The 21,073-nt window shown below is 50.7% G+C and overlaps 1 protein-coding gene across 2 annotated transcripts in view; it reads left to right on the top strand.

The window, feature by feature from the left end:
- Positions 1-21,073, top strand: part of SH3PXD2A (SH3 and PX domains 2A) — a 227,836-nt gene that overhangs the window by 32,870 nt on the left and 173,893 nt on the right. For both annotated transcript variants that reach the window (XM_028098787.2, XM_028098789.2), the window contains exon 2: positions 19,989-20,069. In XM_028098787.2, the coding sequence (XP_027954588.1) occupies positions 19,989-20,069 (81 nt within the window). The remainder of the gene's footprint in view (positions 1-19,988; positions 20,070-21,073) is intronic.

Below are 21,073 nucleotides of genomic sequence, written 5' to 3' on the forward strand. Positions count from 1 at the left end.
TGAAATCGGTGGGCCACGTGCAGGCAGCAGGAGGTTAGGTTTGCATGGGAGCAAGAGTGTGAGGTGTCAGGGTTTGGGCCGCCTGGAAGCTCAATGGAAATCAGCAGTGCGAGGGACTCTGCACACCCCCTGGGCACGCATCCACAGGATTCATGATCTTAGGATGCACTCTGCCAAGTTCAGGGATTAGGAAGTATAGAGGGAGGGAGCCAGGGAGAGCTTGCTTCCCTTCTCTCATCTTAGTGTATGTGCACCTGGCAGAGGGGGTTGGGCTCCGGTGCACTCCGTGGGAGAGTGGGGCACAAGGAGGGCAGCCTGGGTGGTGGAAGACCCAGGTGTGGTCACAGGGATCAACCAGAGGAAGCGGGGAGGTTAACCTTGAGCAGAGGAGGCACTGGGAGAGAGGGGGTGTGAAATGACCTCCTCTAGGAGAGTTTGGTCTGTGTTCTCTGACCCAGGGGCAGAGCTAGTGGGTCTGGGCAGGAGTGAGTATGCAGCAGATTCAGATCAATATAAGGAAGAACGTCCTGATGGTCCGATGCCCAGAGATTGAATGGATTGATTGCCTTATTTGTGACCTCCCCATGACTGCTGGAGATACGCAGGCACAGAGCAGAGCTCAATGACCTTTTGGGTTCCTTTCTGGTCCTGAGAGTCTGATTCTCTTGTTCTCTGATTGGCCAATACTGGCCCTTTCCAGTTGTGGTTGACATTCAGGGGACATTGTTCTTGCGCCCTCAGCTCCTCTGTTGAGACTCCCATTCATGTCAAGGGGATAGCATCAGGGCCTGGGGGTGGGGACAGGGTGGGTGGTGGTCCCTCAGACCAGTAGCCTGTTCTCAGCCTTGCTTAATGTTTGCCTGCTACCCCAGACCTCCTCTAGAGCCTAAAGGGCCAAGGTCACAGAGCCTGTGGTGACCGAGCTGGACACAAAGCCCAGCCTCTGACCTCAAATCGCCTTCCCCTCCCATCTGACCCAGCCTCTGTGCTGGAAGCTGGAGTTGTGGGCAGCAGGGGCAGAGCTCTGGCTTTGGTATTCCTTGGTTAAACCTCCCTGAGCCATGGAAGAACGCAGAGAACAGAGAATGTTAGAAGTGGAGGGAGATACCCGCAACCATATCCCAACTCCTCCCTTTCCCTTGTCTTCCCATTTTATTTTATTTTTTTTAAGATTTTATTTATTTATTTGACAGAGAGAGAGAGAGCACAAGCAGGGGGAGTAGCAGGCAGAGGCAGAGGGAGAAGCAGGCTCCCCACAGAGCAGGGGGAGCCTGATGTAGGACTTGATCCCAGGACACTGGGATCATGACCTGAGCCGAAGGCAGTCGCTTAACCAACTGAGCCACCCAGGCGCCCCTTGTCTTCCCATTTTAAAGACAAGGAAACTGAGGCCCGAAGGGTAAGAGAAGTTGGCCAAAGCCACTGACAGAACCAAACTCCATCCCTGCCCTCTCTACCCTCGGGCCTCAGTGGACATTTCCTCCGTCCTCTGCACGTTTCTGCAGAGGGAGGAGGGCTTGTGGTCCTGGAGGGTCCACAGGTGAGAGGTGGTCCCGCCGTATTGGGCACATTCCACAAGGCTTTAAGCTTTCAAAATTGCCTGGCAAGCCTCTGCATTTCTTCCTAGGGGTTGAGGAGTGGCCACCAGCTGGCTGAGGAAGGCAGGCGGGAGGACTCTAGGGTGGGGATGTCGGAGTGTGAGTGCTGATGTGTCTTTTCTCATCACTGCAGTAGTGAGTGAGGCCTTGGCGAGCTGACTGGCCTGGCTGGGCTGGTCCAGCTGAGGCCTGCCCCCCTACCCGCTCGCCCTCCTTCCCTTAGCTCAGCATCCTCTGCAGGCTCCTCCCTGCCTCCCTCTCCCTGGCTCTCCGGACTCCCTCAGCTTTCCAGGAGTCTGTGAGGCATAATATAAGGCCTGAGGCTATGCCATAAGCTGGAAAGAACACAGGGGTTGGAATCCAAGCCTACTACATCCTGGCTGGGTGACCTTGGGTGAGCCACGTACCCTCTCAGGCCTTCAGCGTCCTCTTCTATTAAATGGAAACAGTGCTCATGCCCAGAGCTCATGTATGTGTGGCTGCCTCCAGCATGAAGCCTGCTTGGAACTTGCTAGGATGGCTTCCGTCCCTTCCTCAGGTGACATGAACCTTATGGAACTCTGTGGCTTGGCCCACGAGCACCAGGATCCCAGCCCTTTAAGGGAAGGGTTAAAGCCAGGTGGATAAAGACCAGGGCAAGGAACGGCCCCTTCTTAGACAGAGCCAGCTCTGCCTTAAGAGTATTTGTGCAAAAAGGATTGATTCTCCTGGACCTTGTTCTTCTCCCTTCTCCCTCTACCTAATGTTCCTATGGGCAAACCTGGACGATCTCACTGTTGGGGCAGTTGCAGAGAATTTAATTCCGAGGATATCCTGGAACAACTTGATGGATACTGCCAACAATGGCTCTGAACATACAACTTAACACACTTTTGTGAGTTTATCCCCAGGATAAATTTCTAGCAGGGGAATTGGTGGGTCAAAGAGTTTGCATTTCTCATTTTAATGTACGTTGGCAAAGGGCCCTCTTGAAAGAATTTGCATCCCTCCTACAGCGTAGGAGACATATCTGTTTCCTCATACCTTCACCAGTCCCGGGACTTACCAAACGTGAATGTTTTGCCAGTCAGTGAAAGAAAAATAATGTCTGTAGCTCTGATTTCTTTTTTTCATTGACACATGTGGTTGAGTCTCTTTTCATGGATGGGTTGGCCATATGGATTTCTTTTTTGGTAAATGCCTATTTACGTTCTTGGCCCATTTAAAATTTTTCTGCCGGGTGGCTCAACTCATTACTCTGGATTTAGAGGGTTGTTCCCTAAGCTGGTGGAATGGTCTCTAAGGGGGTTTGGAGGCATTTAGATCTGCGGTTGTGAGTTGGAAGCGAGCCTCTTTGCCCCCACCCGGAGGGGCTGCCCTGGGTTTGCTCTGAGCTTCCTGGGGTTCTCACTGTTAACAGGTGTGACAGTTCGGCTCTCACCTCCACCCCAATGCTGGGCGGTGCATCAGGGCAGAGAGCATGTGATCAGATGGCTGGGCAGGGGGCTTGCTGCTGGACCCGCTGCTTCTGTATTTAGGGGAGTGGGGTGTATGGCGGGACGCCAGGCAAGAACCCATGTGTTCTTGTGGATGTATGAGAGCTCCAGAACTTCTGTGGGAAGCTTGGGCTGCTGGGGGTTACATCGGCATGGGAAGCACCCCATTAGAGAGGATATTCGAAATAACAAATTCACCCAAGTTGTTTTTGTGTATAGTAGATATAATAAACAGAACAGTTCAGTTGTCTACTTCCCGGAATAAATAAGTGTAAAAATAAAAAAGAAGGATGAAATCAACAATAGAATTGTAAATTTACCACTGGTACTTGGAGCCGTGGTGGGGGCAGGGCTGTCTCCTCTGGCCCCGCCCCCGGGGGAAGCCAGGAACAGGAGGGATGAACCGCCACATGTTGGGTGTTTGCTGCAGGCCAGGCGTGTGCTAAGCACTTTGCATGCATTTCCCCATTTAATCCTCACTCAGACTGTCCAAAGTAGTTTCCTCCATTTATAGGCGAGGAAATGGAGGCTCAGAGAAATTAGATGATTTATGCAAAATCTTAGACCAAATAAGAGGCAAAGCTAGCATTTCATACCAGCAGCTGTTGGACACCACACACTGGGCTTCTGTGTCTCTCCTCCCCAGCCCTGACTCCTTGGTTGAAGCTGGAGGGCCAGTCCACACATAGGGTGGAAGCTGGGGGCTGCTGTATCTGGCTGAGCACCCCAACCCCCAGCCCCCCTCTGCAGCCCAGCTGGCATCTCAGAAGACAGGGCTCAGAGGGATGGGCCCCGATATGGGGCTCTGGTGTGTGGCCTGGGAGGGCTGGACTGTATAGCTCACGCCTTTCCCTGCATGGGCCTGGGTGTGAGTGAAGATGCGGGGAGGGGGCCTGCTCCCTGGAGGTGGGCTCTGGCCAAGTGAAACAGGCTGAGGTCAGAGGGAGGGGGCCGCCCTACCCCCAGGGAATGCCTGGATGACGTGACTTTGGGGGGCACTGGGGGAGGAGGCCGGCTGTGTGTTTCTCGTCTCACCTCCAAGCCCGGGCCAGATGGGGAGTCAGCGCGGGAAGCCGCGCCAGATGCAGCCTCTGGCAGGCTTCCCTGGGCGCTGTGCGGGGCTCTTTTCCAGCCGGCTTGGCAGGTCCCTCCTTCTCCTCCCTGAGGGGACCCGGGAGCAAATGACATTCTGGACTTGGCTGTGGCAGAGGAGAGGGTCTCTTCTGGCCTCGCAGCAGGAAAGGGCAGGGAGAAGCGGGTTGGGGGCCCAGAAGACGTGACCTGGTACTCCCTTCCCTCATTTCAGATGGCTCTGGATTCTGAGCCAAGTTTGGGTGGGGAGGGGAGGTTTAGAAGGTTTGCTCTCCGAGCTGGACCCAGGGAGTGGATTGAGCATAAAACAAAGCCTCAGACTTCTAGTGCTTGGTCCCTTCCTTTGCCAAAAGTTGCTTACACCTCATCTGTACCGAATGTCCCTAGGTGTCAGCCACTCTTTGCACTGCCCAGCAGTGAGCAGCAAAGCACCCCATGCCCTGCCAGGAACTGGGGTCCCCCCACTCCCAGGCCTGAGATCTGTTCTAGCCATTCCACTGCATCCTGACCATGCTCCATCCCGGGTCTCCTGGGGATGTCTGGAGATTTCCCAGTCTCCCAGTGTCCCCTCCCCTCTTACCAGCCCCTATGCATTTCCGTACCCTCGCTCTCTCATGGCCAGCCTGACCTAACCTTCGTGTCTTTCCTCGCCAAGGGCCCCCTCGGCTCCTTCCAGGCTCCTTCATCCTCATCTCTTCCTCCTTCGGACCCTAGATCTCCCCCACGCCCCTTGTTTCCTCCCTCTCCAATCCCAAACCACTCCAGGTTGCCCACCTGAGAAACACTCTGACTCTGACCTCTGCATCTCTGCCTTCCTCCCTTCCTGCTCTCCCCTGCCTGCATCATTCCCTCAAGCCCCAGAGCCAGGGACTCTCAGCTCACCTCCTGGCGCTCACTGCCTGGTGCTCACTGCCACCCCAGTTACTTCCAGCTCACCACCCAACTCAGGCACCCCCTGCCCCTGCCAGCCTTTGTCTGAGCCTGTTTTGCTTCTGCCACCTTCCCGCCTCTGCCCCCCTCACCCTGTCACCCAGGTTACCTTCCTTATCTGTATCTTTCACCCTTCACCTCACCTCCAGCACCACCTCCTCCAGGAAGCCGGCTCAGCTTGGTGCCCCTCCTCTGGGTTCCCCCACGATGGTGCACGTCTCTCAAGCTGGCTTCCATAGCAAATTATCCACCAGTGCTGCTCTTTCTCACCAGTCTGGGAGCTCCCCTGGGGCCAGGACTCTCTTTTATTTGACTTCGGGTCACCAGTGCCCAGTGCAGAGCCCAGCACGTGGTAAGCTCTCAATACTTCTTTACCTGATGGAACTGAATTTTATCAGACCACAGTGACAAGTCTTTATTGAGGATCTACCATGTGCCCAGCATCCTTAGATATTGTAGGGAAAAGGAGGGAAGTCAGGATAAAATACGTGATTGCAAGGGGTTTATGATTCAGTTGAGGACAGTTCTGGGAATGGGTTGGAGGAATGGGTACACGTGAAATTGGCAATCTGGGTCTTTGGTGCTGAAGTGGGTGCTGGAGCTGTATGTGCCCCTAAGGGTTTGGAGAGAGGGGGAAAAGACCCTGGGCTGAGATGGGGCAAGGGATGGGGCAAGGGATGGCAAACTCCAGGGTCCGGATCGTGAGCAGACAGAGAAATATGTTCTAAAGAAGGTGAGCAGATTTCACCTAGTTCTGCCATTACTCTCCTGTGGACGCTTCCAACATCAGTGCAGGGCTAGCAACTTTTAAATGCAGTTTCTCTATCCTGGAAGCCAAACAGGAGCTGATGGTGTTCCCAGTTTTGCTGCTTGATTGGGAAAGTTTTACTGTACGCCAGGCTCTGCTGGGGCCAGCGAATTCTCTAGGCAAAGAGAGCAGGATGTTTCTGGCATCATTTTTTTCCAGTCATCTGTGAAAGAGAACCTGGTTTCTTCTTACTGGGCCTGGGAAGCCAGGTGCCTTTTAAGCCAGGCACACCTACTACATGCCAGTGTTGGGGATCGGCAACATGAGGATCAGAGCCCCAGGACTGGTCTTCTGTGAGACTGATGGACATGACATGATCCTTACCTACACAAGCTTGCTGTGTACCAGATGAAGGGGCAGAGGGAGTGCCAGGGCTGAGGCAGTCCAGGGAGGCTTCTAGGAGGCAGTGGGTCCTGATTGGGCCTTGAAGGAATTAGACACATGAAGAGGATGGAGAAATGGAGCTCGTCTGGCAAGAACCCCTTAACTGAGAGTGACATCCTTTCCTTTCTAGTATTTTTTAAAACAGCTTTATTGAGATAAAATTCACATACCATACAATTTACCAATTTAAAGCATACAGTTCAGTGGTTTTTAGTATATTCACAGATAACATACAGTCATGACTACTGTCAACTTTAGAACATTTTCATCATCCCTTTTTGGGGTAACCCCAATAGTAGTCACTTCCTATTTCCCTAATGCCTTAGGCAACCACTAATCTATTGCCGTCTCTCAAGATTTGCCTATTCTGGGCATCTTGTGAAAATGGGATCATATAAAATGTGGCCATTTGTGTCTGCTTCTTTCACTTAGAATAATGTTTTCAAGGTTCATCCATGTTATAGCATGTATCAGTACTTCATTCCTTTTTATAAGTGACTAATGTTCCATTATATGGCTGTAACGTGTCATTTAAAAAGAAAGATTTATTTATTTATTTTAGAGAGAGAGTGAGCAGGAGGAAGGGTAGCGAGAGAGTCTCAGGTAGACTCCCCGCTGAGCATGGAGCTGGATGTGGGGCTCGCTCTCACAACCCCAAGATCATGACCTGAGCGGAAATCAAGAGTTGGACGCTCGGCCAACTGAGCTACCCAGGCGCCCTGTAACACACCATTTTATTTATCTGTTCATCAGTTGGTGGACATTAGGTTGTCTTCACTTTTGGGTTATTGTATATAATATTTTATAGTGCAGTACCACTGTGAACATGTGCATACAAGTTTTTGTGTGGGTGTGAATTTTCATTTCCCCTGGGCGGATACCTTGGAATTGAATCTCTGGGTCATATGGTGACTGTGTGTGGTGTGTTAGAATTTCTCTACATCCTTGTCAACACTTATTAGTCTCTGTTTGGTTATAGCCTCCTAAGCAGATGTGAATTGGTATTTCACTGTGGTTTTGATTTGCATTTTCCTGATGGCTAATGATGTTGAGCATCTTTTCTTGTGCTTATTGACCCTTTGTGTATCTTCTTTGGAGAAAAGTCTGTTCAGATCCTTTGCCCATTCTTAAGTTGGGTTATTTATCTTTTTTCTTTCTTTTTAAAGATTTTATTTATTTATTTGACAGAGAGAGACACAGCGAGAGAGGGAACACAAGCAGGGGGAGTGGGAGAGGGAGAAGCAGGCCCGCTGCTGAGCAGGGAGCCTGACATGGGGCTCCATCCCAGGACCCTGGGATCATGACCTGAGCCGAAGGCAGGCACTTAACGACTGCGCCACCCAGGCGCCCCTCAGTTGGGTTATTTATCTTATTATGAGTTGTAAGAGTTCTTTATGTGTTCTAGATACAAGTCCCTTATCAGAGGTATAATTTGCAAATATTTTCTCCTGTTCTCTAGATTGTCTTTTCACTTTCTTGCCAGTGTCCTTTGAAGCACAAAAGTTTTCGATCTTGATGAAGTCCAGTTTATTTGATTGCTGTTTTTGGTGTCATATGCTAGAAACCATTGACTAGTCCAAGGTCATGAAGATTTGCACCTATATTTTCTTCTAAGACCTTTATAGTTTTATCGCTCACATGGAGGCATTTGATTCATTTTGAGTTAACTTTTGCAGATGATGTGAGGGTGGGTTCCCTTCCAATTTTGGATTGAGTCAAACTGAGATCCCACCCACCTCCCCAGTGGGTGAGCGGTGCTCTGCTCTCCGCATTTAGGTCTCAACTCAAATATCCACTCCTGAGAGAGGCCTTCCCTGACCATGTGTCTAAAGTAGCCACCTCCCCTGCCACCGGTTTCTGTTGCTGGGCTCGGTTTCATTGGACCGTCAGAAATGATCATATGGGCGCCTGATGCTCCCCATGCAAACTCCATGAGGACAGGCCGTCTGGCTCACTGCCCGTCTGTCCAGCACCTAGTTCAGAGCCTGGCCCTCAGCTGGTGCTCAGGCTAGATTTATTGAGAGTGGAAAACTTTTGTTAAAGGAGCTGCATTCCCAGTGGATTTTGCTAAAACTTTGTGTTTCTGGCCTCAGAGAGATGGAAGTTGGAGGGCTGAGTGGGAAGGGATTTTCCAGCAACATCACGGACAGGAGGTCACTCATCTCCTGCCCTGACCATCCCATTACTTCACAAGACAGCCCCTGCCATCCTTTGGCCACTCCGGCTGGAAGGTTCCTCCTGACATTAGGCAAAGACCTGCTTTCCTATAATTTACGCTCATTAGCCACCACCTTCCTTTGGGTACAACTGGAGTTGAGCCTCCCATATTCGTGGTCCTTTAAATATATGAAACCAGCTGTCGTGTATCTCTTAAATGCCTTTTCTGGGTTCAGCACCTCTAATTCTTTCAGCTGTTCCTCCTGGAGCCAAAAAGGGCTGGACTCTGACCCCTCAGTCACTGATGTAGGTTCCGGGAGGTGAGGATGGTCACAGGCTGCCAAAGAAGGCGAAACACAGCCATAGCTCAGAACACATGAGCCCCTTGTTTTCTTTTACCCATTCGAGCTGGTGAATTCCAAAACTGGAGGCAGAACTTTCAAAAAATCACCAAATACAGGCTCTCTCACTAGTCCTCTTGAAGGCAGAGGTGACTGTTAATCGTACAAATTATACTATCATCCTGCTTTCTGTTTACTGAGTATTTTTTCCAGCTAGTTCAGCACAGTTTTTAGTTATTGTTTCACCTTAGTGGTTCTCGATCTGTAACAACCAGTAGACTCACCTGGGGAGCTCTGCAAACTACCAATGTCCACCCCATCTTTCAAGATTCTGATTTAAATGGTGTGTGTGGTGGGGATGCGGGGTGAGGCCTGGGGAGGCAGTGTTTTTAAAGCACTCCAGGGGATTGTATGTGTACTCAGGGTTGCAGACCTTGGTTTCAAGGGCTCAAGATTGAACTTGAAATCCCCTAAAACTCCCCAAGAATGAGCAAATGTTGGATTTTAGCAGAATATTTAGGAGCTGACATTAGCTAGCTAAGAGGACACAGTTTATTTTATAGGATGAAAATTTTGCTTTAAATTATGAAAGCCATACGTGTTCAAAAGAAATAGAAATGTATAAAGTGTAAAGTGAAATTATTCTGTTTCTCCTTCTCCTAACCCAAATAACCACTTATCAGTTTGTTGCATTTTTTCCCAGGCTTTTCAAATGTGCATGCACGTTCACATACACATACCCCCCATACATACACCTCTCCCCAAATACATCTAACCATATTGTGTATGTACTGTTTCGTAATCTGTTTTTTTTTCTTTTCTCAGCGTAGTGTGAACATTTTACCAAAATGACACAGAGCCACCTTCTCTTTAACAGGTGTATGAATCATAATTTATTTGACTATTTTTTAAATCCCTAGACATTCAGTATTCCTTACTTTTTCCTCATTTTTACAAACAGGGCTGCCATAAACATCTTTATATACATAAACACATATAACACATACACACATACGCACACCTACACATATCCACACTTGTGTGGATAAATTCTTAGAGGTGGAAATTGCTAAGTCAAAGGCAGTGTAAGTTTGGGATAGAGATTGCCAAAATGCTTTCCAAAACAATTGTCCAGTCTGTCCCTTGCAACAAAATTCCTAATGACAGCTATTTGCCCTGTGTCAAAAGTTGAGCTTTGCTGAGCACAGCAGAGAGGAAGGTGTGAGTGTGTCAGATGGTGGGGAGGAAACACTGGGGTCATTTCCCCTGCATGCTGTGTGTGGAGGAGACTGCTGGCCTCTGGCCTTGCCTGGCTGCTCTGTTTCCCAGGAAGAGGAAGCCAAGCTGTGTGTATTAACCTTTGCCTTGCTCTCTAGGGTGTGACGAGGGAGTGGGGCACGTTCACAGGATGTGTGTGTCCAGGTCAGCGGGCCCAGGTCAGTCATTGATTTGAGAGTGTGTGGAGTGAGAATCCTCTTTGCTAACCCTTTCCTACACCCACTGGGCTGTGTCCAAGCCCCATGGAAGCTCAGGAGCATGACCGTCTTTATGGTTCAGGAGAGGATACGTTTGTTTAAGGTTTCCAGGACTCTAGCTCCTGAATGTCAATGTGCATCTAGAGTTTTTCTCGATTTTCATAATAGGGTGAGCCTCCTTCCCCTAGTTTGGGCATACTGCCACACTCCCCAGGGTCGTGGGCATTAGCCAAGATGTCCACTGCCCATTGCTACCTCTCCATTGGAGCACCTGCTGGTGCAAGGTGGTCAGACCTGTCTGCTCTGATAAGCTAGCTTGGGACCAGAGGGTGGTGGCCCAGTTGTAGGGACAAAGGTACAAAGGTTCAACCATGCGCCCTCAGGGACCCTGGAAAGCATGGAGTGAGGACCACGTCCAGAACTCTAGAAATGAAAGTGGGTTCCTTTCAAGACCCAGGGCTGATTGGTGCCTCAAGAACCTTCTAGGGAAGAGGCACAAATTCTAAGTGCCGAAGACCATGCCAGGCAATTGGAAGGTGGTAGGGGGTGGGGGTGGGGGGATGGGAAAGGAAGGACACATTTATTGAGCAGCTACAGTGTCCCAGGCGCTGGTGGTGGTTCTTGTGTTCTCATTAATTCTCACAGTGAGGCAGTTATTAGCACCCCTATTTTATGGATGGGGAGTGGGGCTGAGAGTGAGTAACACCTTTTCATGGAGCTGATGTGATGAACTCAGATCATGTAAAATAGTGCTGGTCCCCATGCAGACCTTCTTACCTGCCTGCCACATGGGGGACCTCAGGATTCACTGCTAGATCACCCACTCATGAAGCCACCCCTTGACAGAACAGCAGATTGAAGCATGAGGGCAGAGCCTTGGGGCAGGGACTCTGCCTTGTTCCCGGCAGTCTGGTGTAGTTATTAAAGAGGCTGAGGTGGTCTGTCTATGTAGTTAATGCCGCATTTGAGGCCGAGCTCTGTGACATGCCACCAGTATGACCTAGGTAGACCAGTTACCTCTCTAGGTGTCTTTGTTTATGGACCAGAGATGACAATAAGGATTAAATGAGATGATCTGAATAAAGTGCTTAGCAATGCCTGGAATGCAGTTAAGTGCTCTGTGAAGTGGGCCTGGCTATTATTGTTCTTCCTGATGAAACTAATAGTTTGTGTATATAAGAAAAAGGTTTCTAAGAACGGACTCTTCTTGCTGTTTCTCTCCTAGTTCTGGTGATTACATACACCGAGCTTTGATAGCTGAACCTTCTTTTAAGGTCCATGGAGGGTTTGTAAATCCTGGGAGCTCCTACTTTAGACACTCATTTCCCCTTCCAGGAAATGTGAAATAAAGAAGAAAAAAGCCTCCAGCCCAGAGGAGCCTGCCACAGCTCGCCCATCCTTTCAGTGGGTGGCTCCTGAGGTCGGCCATTGTTTTCCTAGTTCCAGGCAGCAGTTAATGTTTGCCCTTCTGCTCTCCCAGGCCAGCGCTGGTTTCGCTACTGGTGTGCCTGCGCGCGTGTGCGTACGCGTGGGTTCGTCTTCGTCCATCTGTGTCCCTATTTCCCGCTTCCCACTCCCCTCCTCCTCCAGTTCCTGGTGTCCTGCTCCATGTCTCATGGCAAAGAGAAAGAAGATGGTTCATGCCCTCTCTCTTCCCAGGTGTCTAAATAGCTAATGTTCGTTGGGTGTTTGCCATGTGCCAGGTCCTGTGCCGAGCGCCCCATGTCCATTGTCACATTTAACAGGAAGCTCCCATTATAAACCACACGTTGCAGTTAAGGAAATCCTGACTCAGAGAAGCTAAGACACTTGCCCAAGCCCACACAGCAGAGAAATGTTAGAGCTAAAATTTAAACCCATCAGATGCTTTCAAAGCTGTCTTCCCCCTCCACAGTGCCCACACTGCCTTTGGTCCTTTCTGAGCCTCACTTTTTGGCACCCCATGACTCCATCTTGCACTGTTTCCCTACTTTGATTTGTCCGACTGAGCTGTAAGAGCCTGAAGATCGGGGGACTTTGCCTCATTGTTAGCTTGGCACAAAACCAGGTACTAGGTAAGCACTCACTCAACGTTTGTCACTTGTTTTGTTCCTGCACTTACTTAAGGGATATTAAGTGAGCACCTCTTAGGCGTACGGTGTCATGCTGAGCGTTAGGATGCCATAGTCTGCCTTCAGGGCGCTTCCATGCTAATGGGGAGGTACAGGTTAGCTGGCGGAATCCTCACAACAACCCGAAAGTGAGATAACTACTGTTATCCCCACCAGTAAGTGGAAATACAAGTTATTATTGGAGGCTTTTTTCCAGACCCTCTTGCCTACCCACTACCAAGTTAAATAAACAATCAAGGCCCGTGATCCATGCAAACAGTAGCAGGTACCCGCAGTGAGTGTGATGGGTACCCACTAAACCCTCTCGAAGGTGTCTGATAAGGTACAGGAGCCCGCTGACTATCCCCTCTCCAAACCCCTTTAAAAAGCCCTTTATCCCAAATGAGGGCCATTTGGTTCAGGCCTGCAATGGCGGCAGCTCTGTTTTGGTGACTGGTGGACAGGTAGTTCTGGGAGGAACATTCTTGCCAGCACGCGCCCCTTCCCTCCCAGAGCCTTCCTGGGGTCGCATCAGCTGCATTTACTGTGACTGGTGCATAGACATGAGGTCCAGAGCGAGCCTGGAGTTGGGTGGTCTGAGCACGGGAAAGGTTCCACCACCTGGTCTTAACACTGTGGTCAGCCTGTGCGTGGGCATGCTGGGGTGGGGGGCACCCTCCATGCCCAAGCTTCTAGGTGGTGCTTCTTCCCCAAATCTGCAGCATCACCATCCTCCCCACCCCATGAGAAAGCACCCACCTAGAGGAGGGGTTGGAATTTTAATAGGGTCATACCCTGAGAGTGAGCAGAAACTTTAGCCAAGTAGCCACAGGCTATTAAACTTGATCTTGGGGGCACCTGGGTGGCTCAGTCATTAAGCGTCTGCCTTCGGCTCAGGTCATGATCCCAGGGTCCTGGGATCGAGCCCGGCATCGGGCTCCCTGCTCCGTGGGAAGCTGCTTCTCCCTCTCCCACTCCCCCTGCTTGTGTTCCCTCGCTCGCTGTGTCTCTCTCTGTCAGATAAATAAATAAAATCTTTAAATAAACAAACAAACAAACAAACAAACTTGATCTTGCCGACAAGGTTTTGGTTGGCAAAGACCCTTGCACTGAGCCAGATGTATTTGTAGTCTACCCTTGGCCATTGGGGATTTGCTTCTGGGGGTGGGGGGGATGGTCCCCAAGTGTTGCTGTTTGTGATCTCGTTGGTGCTTCAAACCCCATGGATTTTCACTCAGTAGACCCACCAGTCAGTCATCATTTGAGTGTGCCCTGAGGACTAGCGGGACTGGGGGAGATGTTTGTTGCCCTTGCTGCTGGGAAGGACATACTCAGTCGAGTTAAATCGGCAGGGACACAGCATGTGTCCCGTGCTAGGTTGTTCTGAGCCAACGATTAGCAAATTAAGACAGATATAATAACTGGCTAATTGTGGAAATCAGACTAGGAGCACCACAAGAGATGGACACAAGCTTGCTAGGCTAGTGGACCCAGGTCAGATGTTGGATTCTAGGGCTTTCTCTCTGGGTGTGGTCAAGATGAGTCTTTGACACCATGACCTTCACTGCTTACTGTGGGACTCAGTGGGCCCAGCAGGGAGGAAAGGGGGTACTGGCCCAGCCTTTGGTGTAGCCACTTGGCATCGGGGGCAGCAGCCTTGGGTCCTCTGCCTTGCCAGGTAGTTTGGACCTCAAGGATCAGTCTGGCCTGATTTGGAACTTATGTTTCACTCCTCCCCTCCCTGGGGTAGGACATAGTACGTGGGACCCTTTGAATGTAAGGTTAGAACTGATTGGTACCTTAGATGGGCTGACATCATTTTCACGGAAAACTTGGCATGATGAACTGCTCCCGCCGGAAGCCAGAGCAGCGACCATGTCCCCATATGTAAACTCCCCTTTACTGGCTGTGTTCATTCAGACTTCTTCGGTCCCAAATGTTAAGCATCCCTCCATCTAGAAGATTTGGGGGAGTTGAAGAGCTGGGTCCTGAGGAGGTATTGTGACCTCAAGGGCCCTAAAAAGCAGTGACAGCCCCCCCCCCAGGGGCACTAGAACAGGGTGCTGTGTCCTGACCAGAAGCACTGTGCATGCATTAGAATAAGGCACCCCTTTCTCTGTGTGCCTGCAGCTTCCAGCCAAAGTGTACAGTTTGAGGTGCAGGGTATAGGTGAGATTTCAGCCCCTACTTGCCCCTTGGCTGTCTTTGGGCAGTGAACAACTTGTACAACTGTATGCAACGGCCCTAGTCCTAACCACCTGATGGACTATGGTGTGAGCGGGTGAAGGAAGATTGTCACGGAGTTTCCATTTGGCCTGGGGCCAGGGGTAGCTGGCAGGGGTCCAGAGAAAATAAGACCTTCCTTAGTAAATGGAGCCACAGTGCCATGAGGATATACGGTTTCTTCCACAGTTCCTAACTCCTTTCCTCTAACGTTATTTTCTGTCAGCACAGGGAGCAATAGGTATTTACCGGCCCTTTCTAATTAAACATGGGGCAGGTCCTAGGCCTCCTAAGAATGTTTGGGCCATATCTTTGGGTCATTCTTTGGTTGCAGCCCAGGTGTGATGGTGAAGGTCCCTCCACAGGAACTGGGCTGGGCTTCATTCTGAGTGCTCTGGAGTTAAGCCGTGGGTCTGATTTGCATTATGGCTGTTTTCTTGTTGAAAGGAGTAAGACTTGGAAGTATTGGAAGCCTCAGACGTTTCTGGGCCTGATGAGCTGAGTGGATGGAAGGTGGTCCTGAGTGGGTGGGCTGGTTGGACCAAAGCATCGTGCTGGGTGTCTGCTGAGAGTCTCCACAGTTGTGTCTGTGGTGGAGACTCCTCTGTAGAGGGTAAGCAGGGCAGGTAGACGTGAGACTCTGGAGTTACCTCTCTGGGAGAAACTGGACACAGTTGCTGGTCACCAGTGAGGCCTTCTAGATGCCTACCATCTGCCCAAAATGGCCAGAAACGGGGGAAATGGAATCCATGGGTTTTTAAAATCCAGAGTTAGGGGAACTCCACCCGGGAAACACAACCCCAAGTAAAGTGTGTGGAAGCAGGATGTTTTAATTGCAAACCTTTCTTGAGAACCAGCTGCGGGGTAATGTTATCTTGGCTGCTCCTGCAGCCAGAGGAGAATTTATCTGGGCCCCTGACGCAGGCCCCATAAACAGAGCTGGCTTTCTCAGATGACCTCTGCCCTGTCCCCCTTTCCCTCCACCTGCTCTTTCTCGGGGGGTTATCGCTAGCATTTCCAATGCTGGCAGGGCCAGCTCCGAGAGGCTTGAGAATCTAATGTGGGTGGGGGGTTGTGTGGGTTGGGCTGGAATTTTGCATATCCATTGCTCATCTGGAACGCTAATCTAGGATGTTCAAGGTTTGGAGGAAAGCAGATGAGCACTTGAAAGAGGCTGCCCAGATGAAAGAAAGGGGTCTGGAGATGGTGTTCGGACCTCTGGGCGTCTGTTTCCAGGGAGGTCTCTGATCATTTCCTCAACTCAGGATTTAGACGGTTTGTCCAGGAGGGAGGCTGGGGGGCCTCTGGTAAATCCTAAAGGTTTGGGAGAACCTGGGGTGAGGATTCATTTCCACACCGCCGCACCGGAGTCACTTCATGCTCACTTCATGCGCAAGCCTTTGCCCAAAAAGGAAAGAAATGAGTTTTGAGGGGAAGCACGCCGTGTTGTAGCCTGGTGGCTGTGGCCTGCAAGGGTCACGGGGCAACTTCTGCCACCCTGCCCTCTGGCTTTTCTCCAGAGGTTGTCTTCGGTGTGGGTTCAGGTCAAGGGTTAAACAGAGATGGTTCTCTGTGAAGGGAAAGGACTTTTGCAGGGGGCGGGGGGGCGGGGCGGTGCTCTGGTTGTGTACTGGTTAGTCCTAGCCTGGAATTGGGAGGTCTGGGCTCCTGTCTCAGCTCTGGTTCCAATGGGGTGAGCACACCTGCCATGGCAACCAGCATAGTGGGGCAGGCCCGCCAGCCCCCAAGCTTGTGCCTATTGAATAGAGGAGGAGCCTGGGGGTCTGAGAGGCTGGACTGAGGTCTCACAGCCAATAGAGATGATCCTAAGAGTAAAATCCAGGTGTGACTGACTCCACAGTGTGTGCCTCTTCCTTGGCAAATCACCATCCTGGGTCTGAGTTTCCTCTGCAGTTGGGGAGACCTCCCAGCTTCCGGAGGCTGGGAGCCTATAATTAATTCTCCCTGGGAGGTTAAGGGAAGCCCCTAATTACTGAAGAGGATGGAGCGTGGGTCGTGTTAAGCCCCAGTTAAGCCCTTCCTCCGGGCCCCGCTTGGTTGGCCAGGGAGAAAGGCTGCTGTCTGCTGGCCTGCATGCTCTCTCCTGGGAGGGCACTGCCGCTTGGGGCCTCCTAATAGTGTGTCTGCCCAGGCAGGGGTCAGGAAGGCAGCACTTGGCCATGTACAGTATCTGCTACCTGCCCAGGACCTGCGGGAAGGGGAGATGCAGGTGGGAGGGGAGATGTAGCCGGCAGGATTCAGGGGTCAAGGAGTCAGGAGTCAGTAGGGGGATGGGATGGGTTATGACCCCGGTGAAAGCCCCAGAGCATCGGGCCACAGTCAGTGAAGCCAGTCGTGTGTGAGGGTGTCCTCTGCATTTCTCTGGTTTTGTAGCATTCCTAACCACTGACTTCTGTCTGGGCCCTGAATTCTGCCTCTTCTTGCTCTCAGAATTGACATGACGCCCCCATGTTCCTCTAGGTCCATCCCCGCTGCAAGGGGCACACAGACTTTTCAGGCCACCCAGAGATTTATTAAGAAAGGTGTCTTTCAGTCCTGATTAAGTAGTTCAATTTAAATATCCATACTCTTAAATTTACATACGGGAAGGTAGTCCAATGTGGTTAAGAGCATGGTGATTGGACTCGGCTGGACCTGGGTTCAAGTCCTTTGCTCTGTATTTTACTGTGTGACCTCAGGCAAGTTATTGAGCTTCTCTGAACCTCGGCTTCCTCCTGTACAGAATGGACATAGCAGTGGTAGCTATGTCATAGACTGAATGAGCTAATGCGGATGAGTGCTTTATGCTGCGCTGGCCTGAAGTGGCCACTACCTGAATGGTTCCTACTATTAATTGTATGAGGTATTTGTTTATATATCATCTAAAGCAAAGCACACCCCTATCTATTATAATCATAGTCAGTGGTTTATTTTGGGTTTGTGAAGATAGGGATGGCCTTTCCCTTTACATTCTTTCTTATCAGGGTCACATAAAACATGTCATCAATACCCCACATCAGTGTGGCAACCTTCACTGTCTGCTTTGCTTTATGGCTCTCTCCTCGGTTTCCCGTCACAGAGAACACTGCCCTGAGCCAGGCGACCTCTCTGAGGGGGCTCGGGGGTGGGGGGGTGGAAAAGGGATGGAGGATTCAGAGCTTGTTTGCATAGAGGTTAACTGAGTAGCCCCAAACATGAAGCCCCATATCCCTGGGTGCAGAACACTTGCTGTGGTCTGAACGTTTGTGTTCCCCTAAATTTGTATGTTGGAGCCCTAATCCTTGAGGCGGGGCCTTTGGGAGGTGATTAGGTTTAGATGAGGCCATGAGTGGTGGGATGAGTGCTCTTAGAAGTCGAGGAAGAGACTAGAGCCCCCTCTCTCCACCACATAAGGATACAGCAACAGGGCGACCATCTGCAAGTCAGGAAGTGAGTCTCACTGGAAACCTTGATCTGGGACTTCCAGCCTCCAGAACTGTGAGAAATAAATGTCTGTTGTTTAAGCCACCAAGTCAATGGTATTTTTTCATAGCAGCTCGACCAGACTAAGACAGCCCTTCTCCAGGCATCCGGTGAGTTCAGCTATCCTGAGGCCAAGGGATCTCAATGTTCCTCCTCTTTGCTCACATTCCTTCCTTCTCACAGTGGCTGAGACCCCTGGCTTCGCTGGCCATTTTCTTCTCACAGGTGGAGTCCCCCAAGACCTACTGAATCCTAATCACTAGGCAAGTGCCTGGAATCTGAGCGTTTATGAAGCCAGCCAGGAGATTCTGATGGGCAGCCTGGCAAAGGGAACCACAGCTGTGGGAACAGCCACTCGGTCTCTTGGGAGGGAGGAAGCAAGGCAGGGGTCTCACTGTGCCTCAGTGCTGTCCCTTAACCCCAGAGAGGTCACAGCAGGCACCAGAGGGGAAGTTCAGCAGAATGGCCCTGAGGAGGTTGAGGGGACCCCTCCCTCTCACTGAGCCCTCCCCCAGGAGGGTGTGCCTTTGGTGTGTGTTCAGGTGAAAGGGACAGCAATGGTGGCGACAGTAGGCCAGATTGTGTGGCAGGGGACTTTCTCCTTCTCCAGTCAGCAGGCCTGCCCACCTCCTGGGCCAGGGAGCCTCCCAGATTGGCTTGAGGCAGCAGCCTTGGAGAGCCTGAGCCCCGGGAAGTGGGGTGACATTGGGAATGGGGTCCTGGAAATGCCTTCATTTCAGACAAGTTTACAAACCTTACATGGGCTCACTTCTGTCCTACAAATCTGCCCCTCATCCAGAGGGTCCGTTTGATTGTTCATAGCAGCAAAACGCTTTCTGAACTCCCACTCCGGTCTGTGTGCGGCCCTGAGCTAAGACGTAGGGATACTGGGATGAATTGCACATCTCTGAAATGCTTATGGTCACCTGAAGTGCTTTTCGGAGTTCTGAGGATCAACCAAAGCAGAAGTGGTTTGTTAAAAAGGATAGATGCCCAGTTTTAACAGGTGGTGGGAGAGGGCAGGGGGTGTATGGGAACTCTCTGTACTTTCTGCTCAATTTTGCTGTGAACCTAAAACTGCTATATAAAGATAAAGCTTTTAAGGGGCGCCTGGGTGGCCCAGTCAGTTAAGTATCTGCCTTCAGCTCAGGTCATGATCTCGGGGTCCTGGGATTGGGCCCTGCCTTGGGCTCCCTGCTCAGTGAGGAGTCTGCTTGTACCTCTGCCCCTCTCCCCTGCTCATGCTCTCTCTCTCAAATAAATAAAATATTAAAAAAAAATAAAGCCTTTAAAAAACAAAATAAAATAAAATGTAGGGGCACCTGGGTGGCTCAGTCATTAAGCATCGGCCTTTGGCTCAGGGCATGATCGCAGCGTCCTGGGATCGAGCCCCACATCGGGCTCCCTGCTCTGCGGGAAGCCTGCTTCTCCCTCTCCGCCTCCCCGTGCTTGTGTTCCCTCTCTCGATGTGTCTCTCTCTGTCAAATAAATAAATAAAATCTTTTTTTTTAAATAAATAAAATGTAGATGCTTGAGCCCTGAAACCCCAGATCTACTTATGCAGAATTTCAGAGAGTGGGGCCCCAGCATCTGCAATTTGGGAAGACCTCCTGTAGAATCTCATTCACTGTAAAGTTTGAGAACCAGTGGAAATTTTTGACAACCCCAATGTATGTTCATTGTATAAAATACATTTAAATGAAAACCACTTGTAATCCTAATCTAAGATAATCATCCTTAGCAATTTCTTGAATATCCTGCTAGATGTGTGTGTGTATTTAAATAAATGTGTATAGCATCTGTGTGGTACCTGACACACTGTGCTGGGTCCTGGGGACAGAGGTAGGAATGGTCCTGGCCACGGGGCACCCCCAGTCATGGTAAATGGTGCCTGGTACAGCTTGAAGCTCAACCTTTGTCACCCACTCATTTGCTCTTACTTTTTCTCCACAGGTGTACATCATCAATGTGACCTGGTCCGACTCCACGTCCCAGACCATCTACCGGAGGTACAGCAAGTTCTTTGACCTGCAGGTAAGTTGGTCTGAGCTCAGATGGTACCCAGTTTCACCTGCAGTGGCCTGAGTCTCTGGTGGGCTGGCCTCTCTCATGTCCTCATTCATCTGGAGAACCCCTGTCAGAGCGCTTGGGGTCCGTGTCTCAGTCAGAGCAGAGGGACAAATGAGGAAACCTCGCCTGTCTAGCTGGGTCTTGAATATTGCACGCAGTATTGACATTGCATGCAGACACCAGGCTTTGTGGGCTTCCTCTGATGGTCTTAACAGTCAAGCTTTGTCACCCTCCTTTGCCTGGGGGGTAGGAAACCAGGGTGGAGAGGCAGGAGAATGGCTGTGGGTGCTGTGTGCATGAGCAGACATGTATCTATAAACATCCAGGGTGAGACACAAGCCACTACGTCATTGCAGACAAAGAAAAGCAAACACACAGGAGAGACAGAAACAGAAAATAAGCAGTGTCCTGAACTACAGACACAAACTGGGCATACCACTGTGTCTGTCTCGCTGAATAAGGCTCTCACCGCCCTGTTTGTACACGCGTGTGGTGTGTGCAACTCTCCAATATACACAGGCATGTTCACACAGCTCCTCCTGCAGACACCTCCCTTGACTCCAGCTAACTTGGTTAGACCTTTCTGGGTTACAAGGGATAGTTTTACACTCCTCCTGGCTCGGACAAATAGGAGACTTGGTTGGAAGGAGATACCAGGGAAGATATGCAGTTGACCAGAGGGTGCAAAGGAGAGTGAGACAGCAGGCTCCAGGAACACCAGAAACCACAAGTGCTCTCTCTCTCTGTGTTTACTTTCTGCTTCTCTCTGGGCACTGTCCTCAGATTCCCGAGGAGCGTGGCTGTCAGCAGCTCCCGAATTTCATATCTATTGGCTCCCAACACCAGAGAGATTGATTGACTCTCCTAGTTTCAAGTTGAAAAATCCCAGGGAAGACTTGGATTGGCCTGATTTGGGTCAGGTGCCCTCTCTGGACCAGCCAGTGTGGCCCCGGGTAGAGGGTCACAGA

Source organism: Eumetopias jubatus, unplaced genomic scaffold, assembly GCF_037043125.1.
Source record: "Eumetopias jubatus isolate StellerSeaLion01/CBP00866 unplaced genomic scaffold, mEumJub1_p1.0 scaffold_17, whole genome shotgun sequence".
NCBI classification, from domain to species: Eukaryota; Metazoa; Chordata; class Mammalia; order Carnivora; family Otariidae; genus Eumetopias; species Eumetopias jubatus.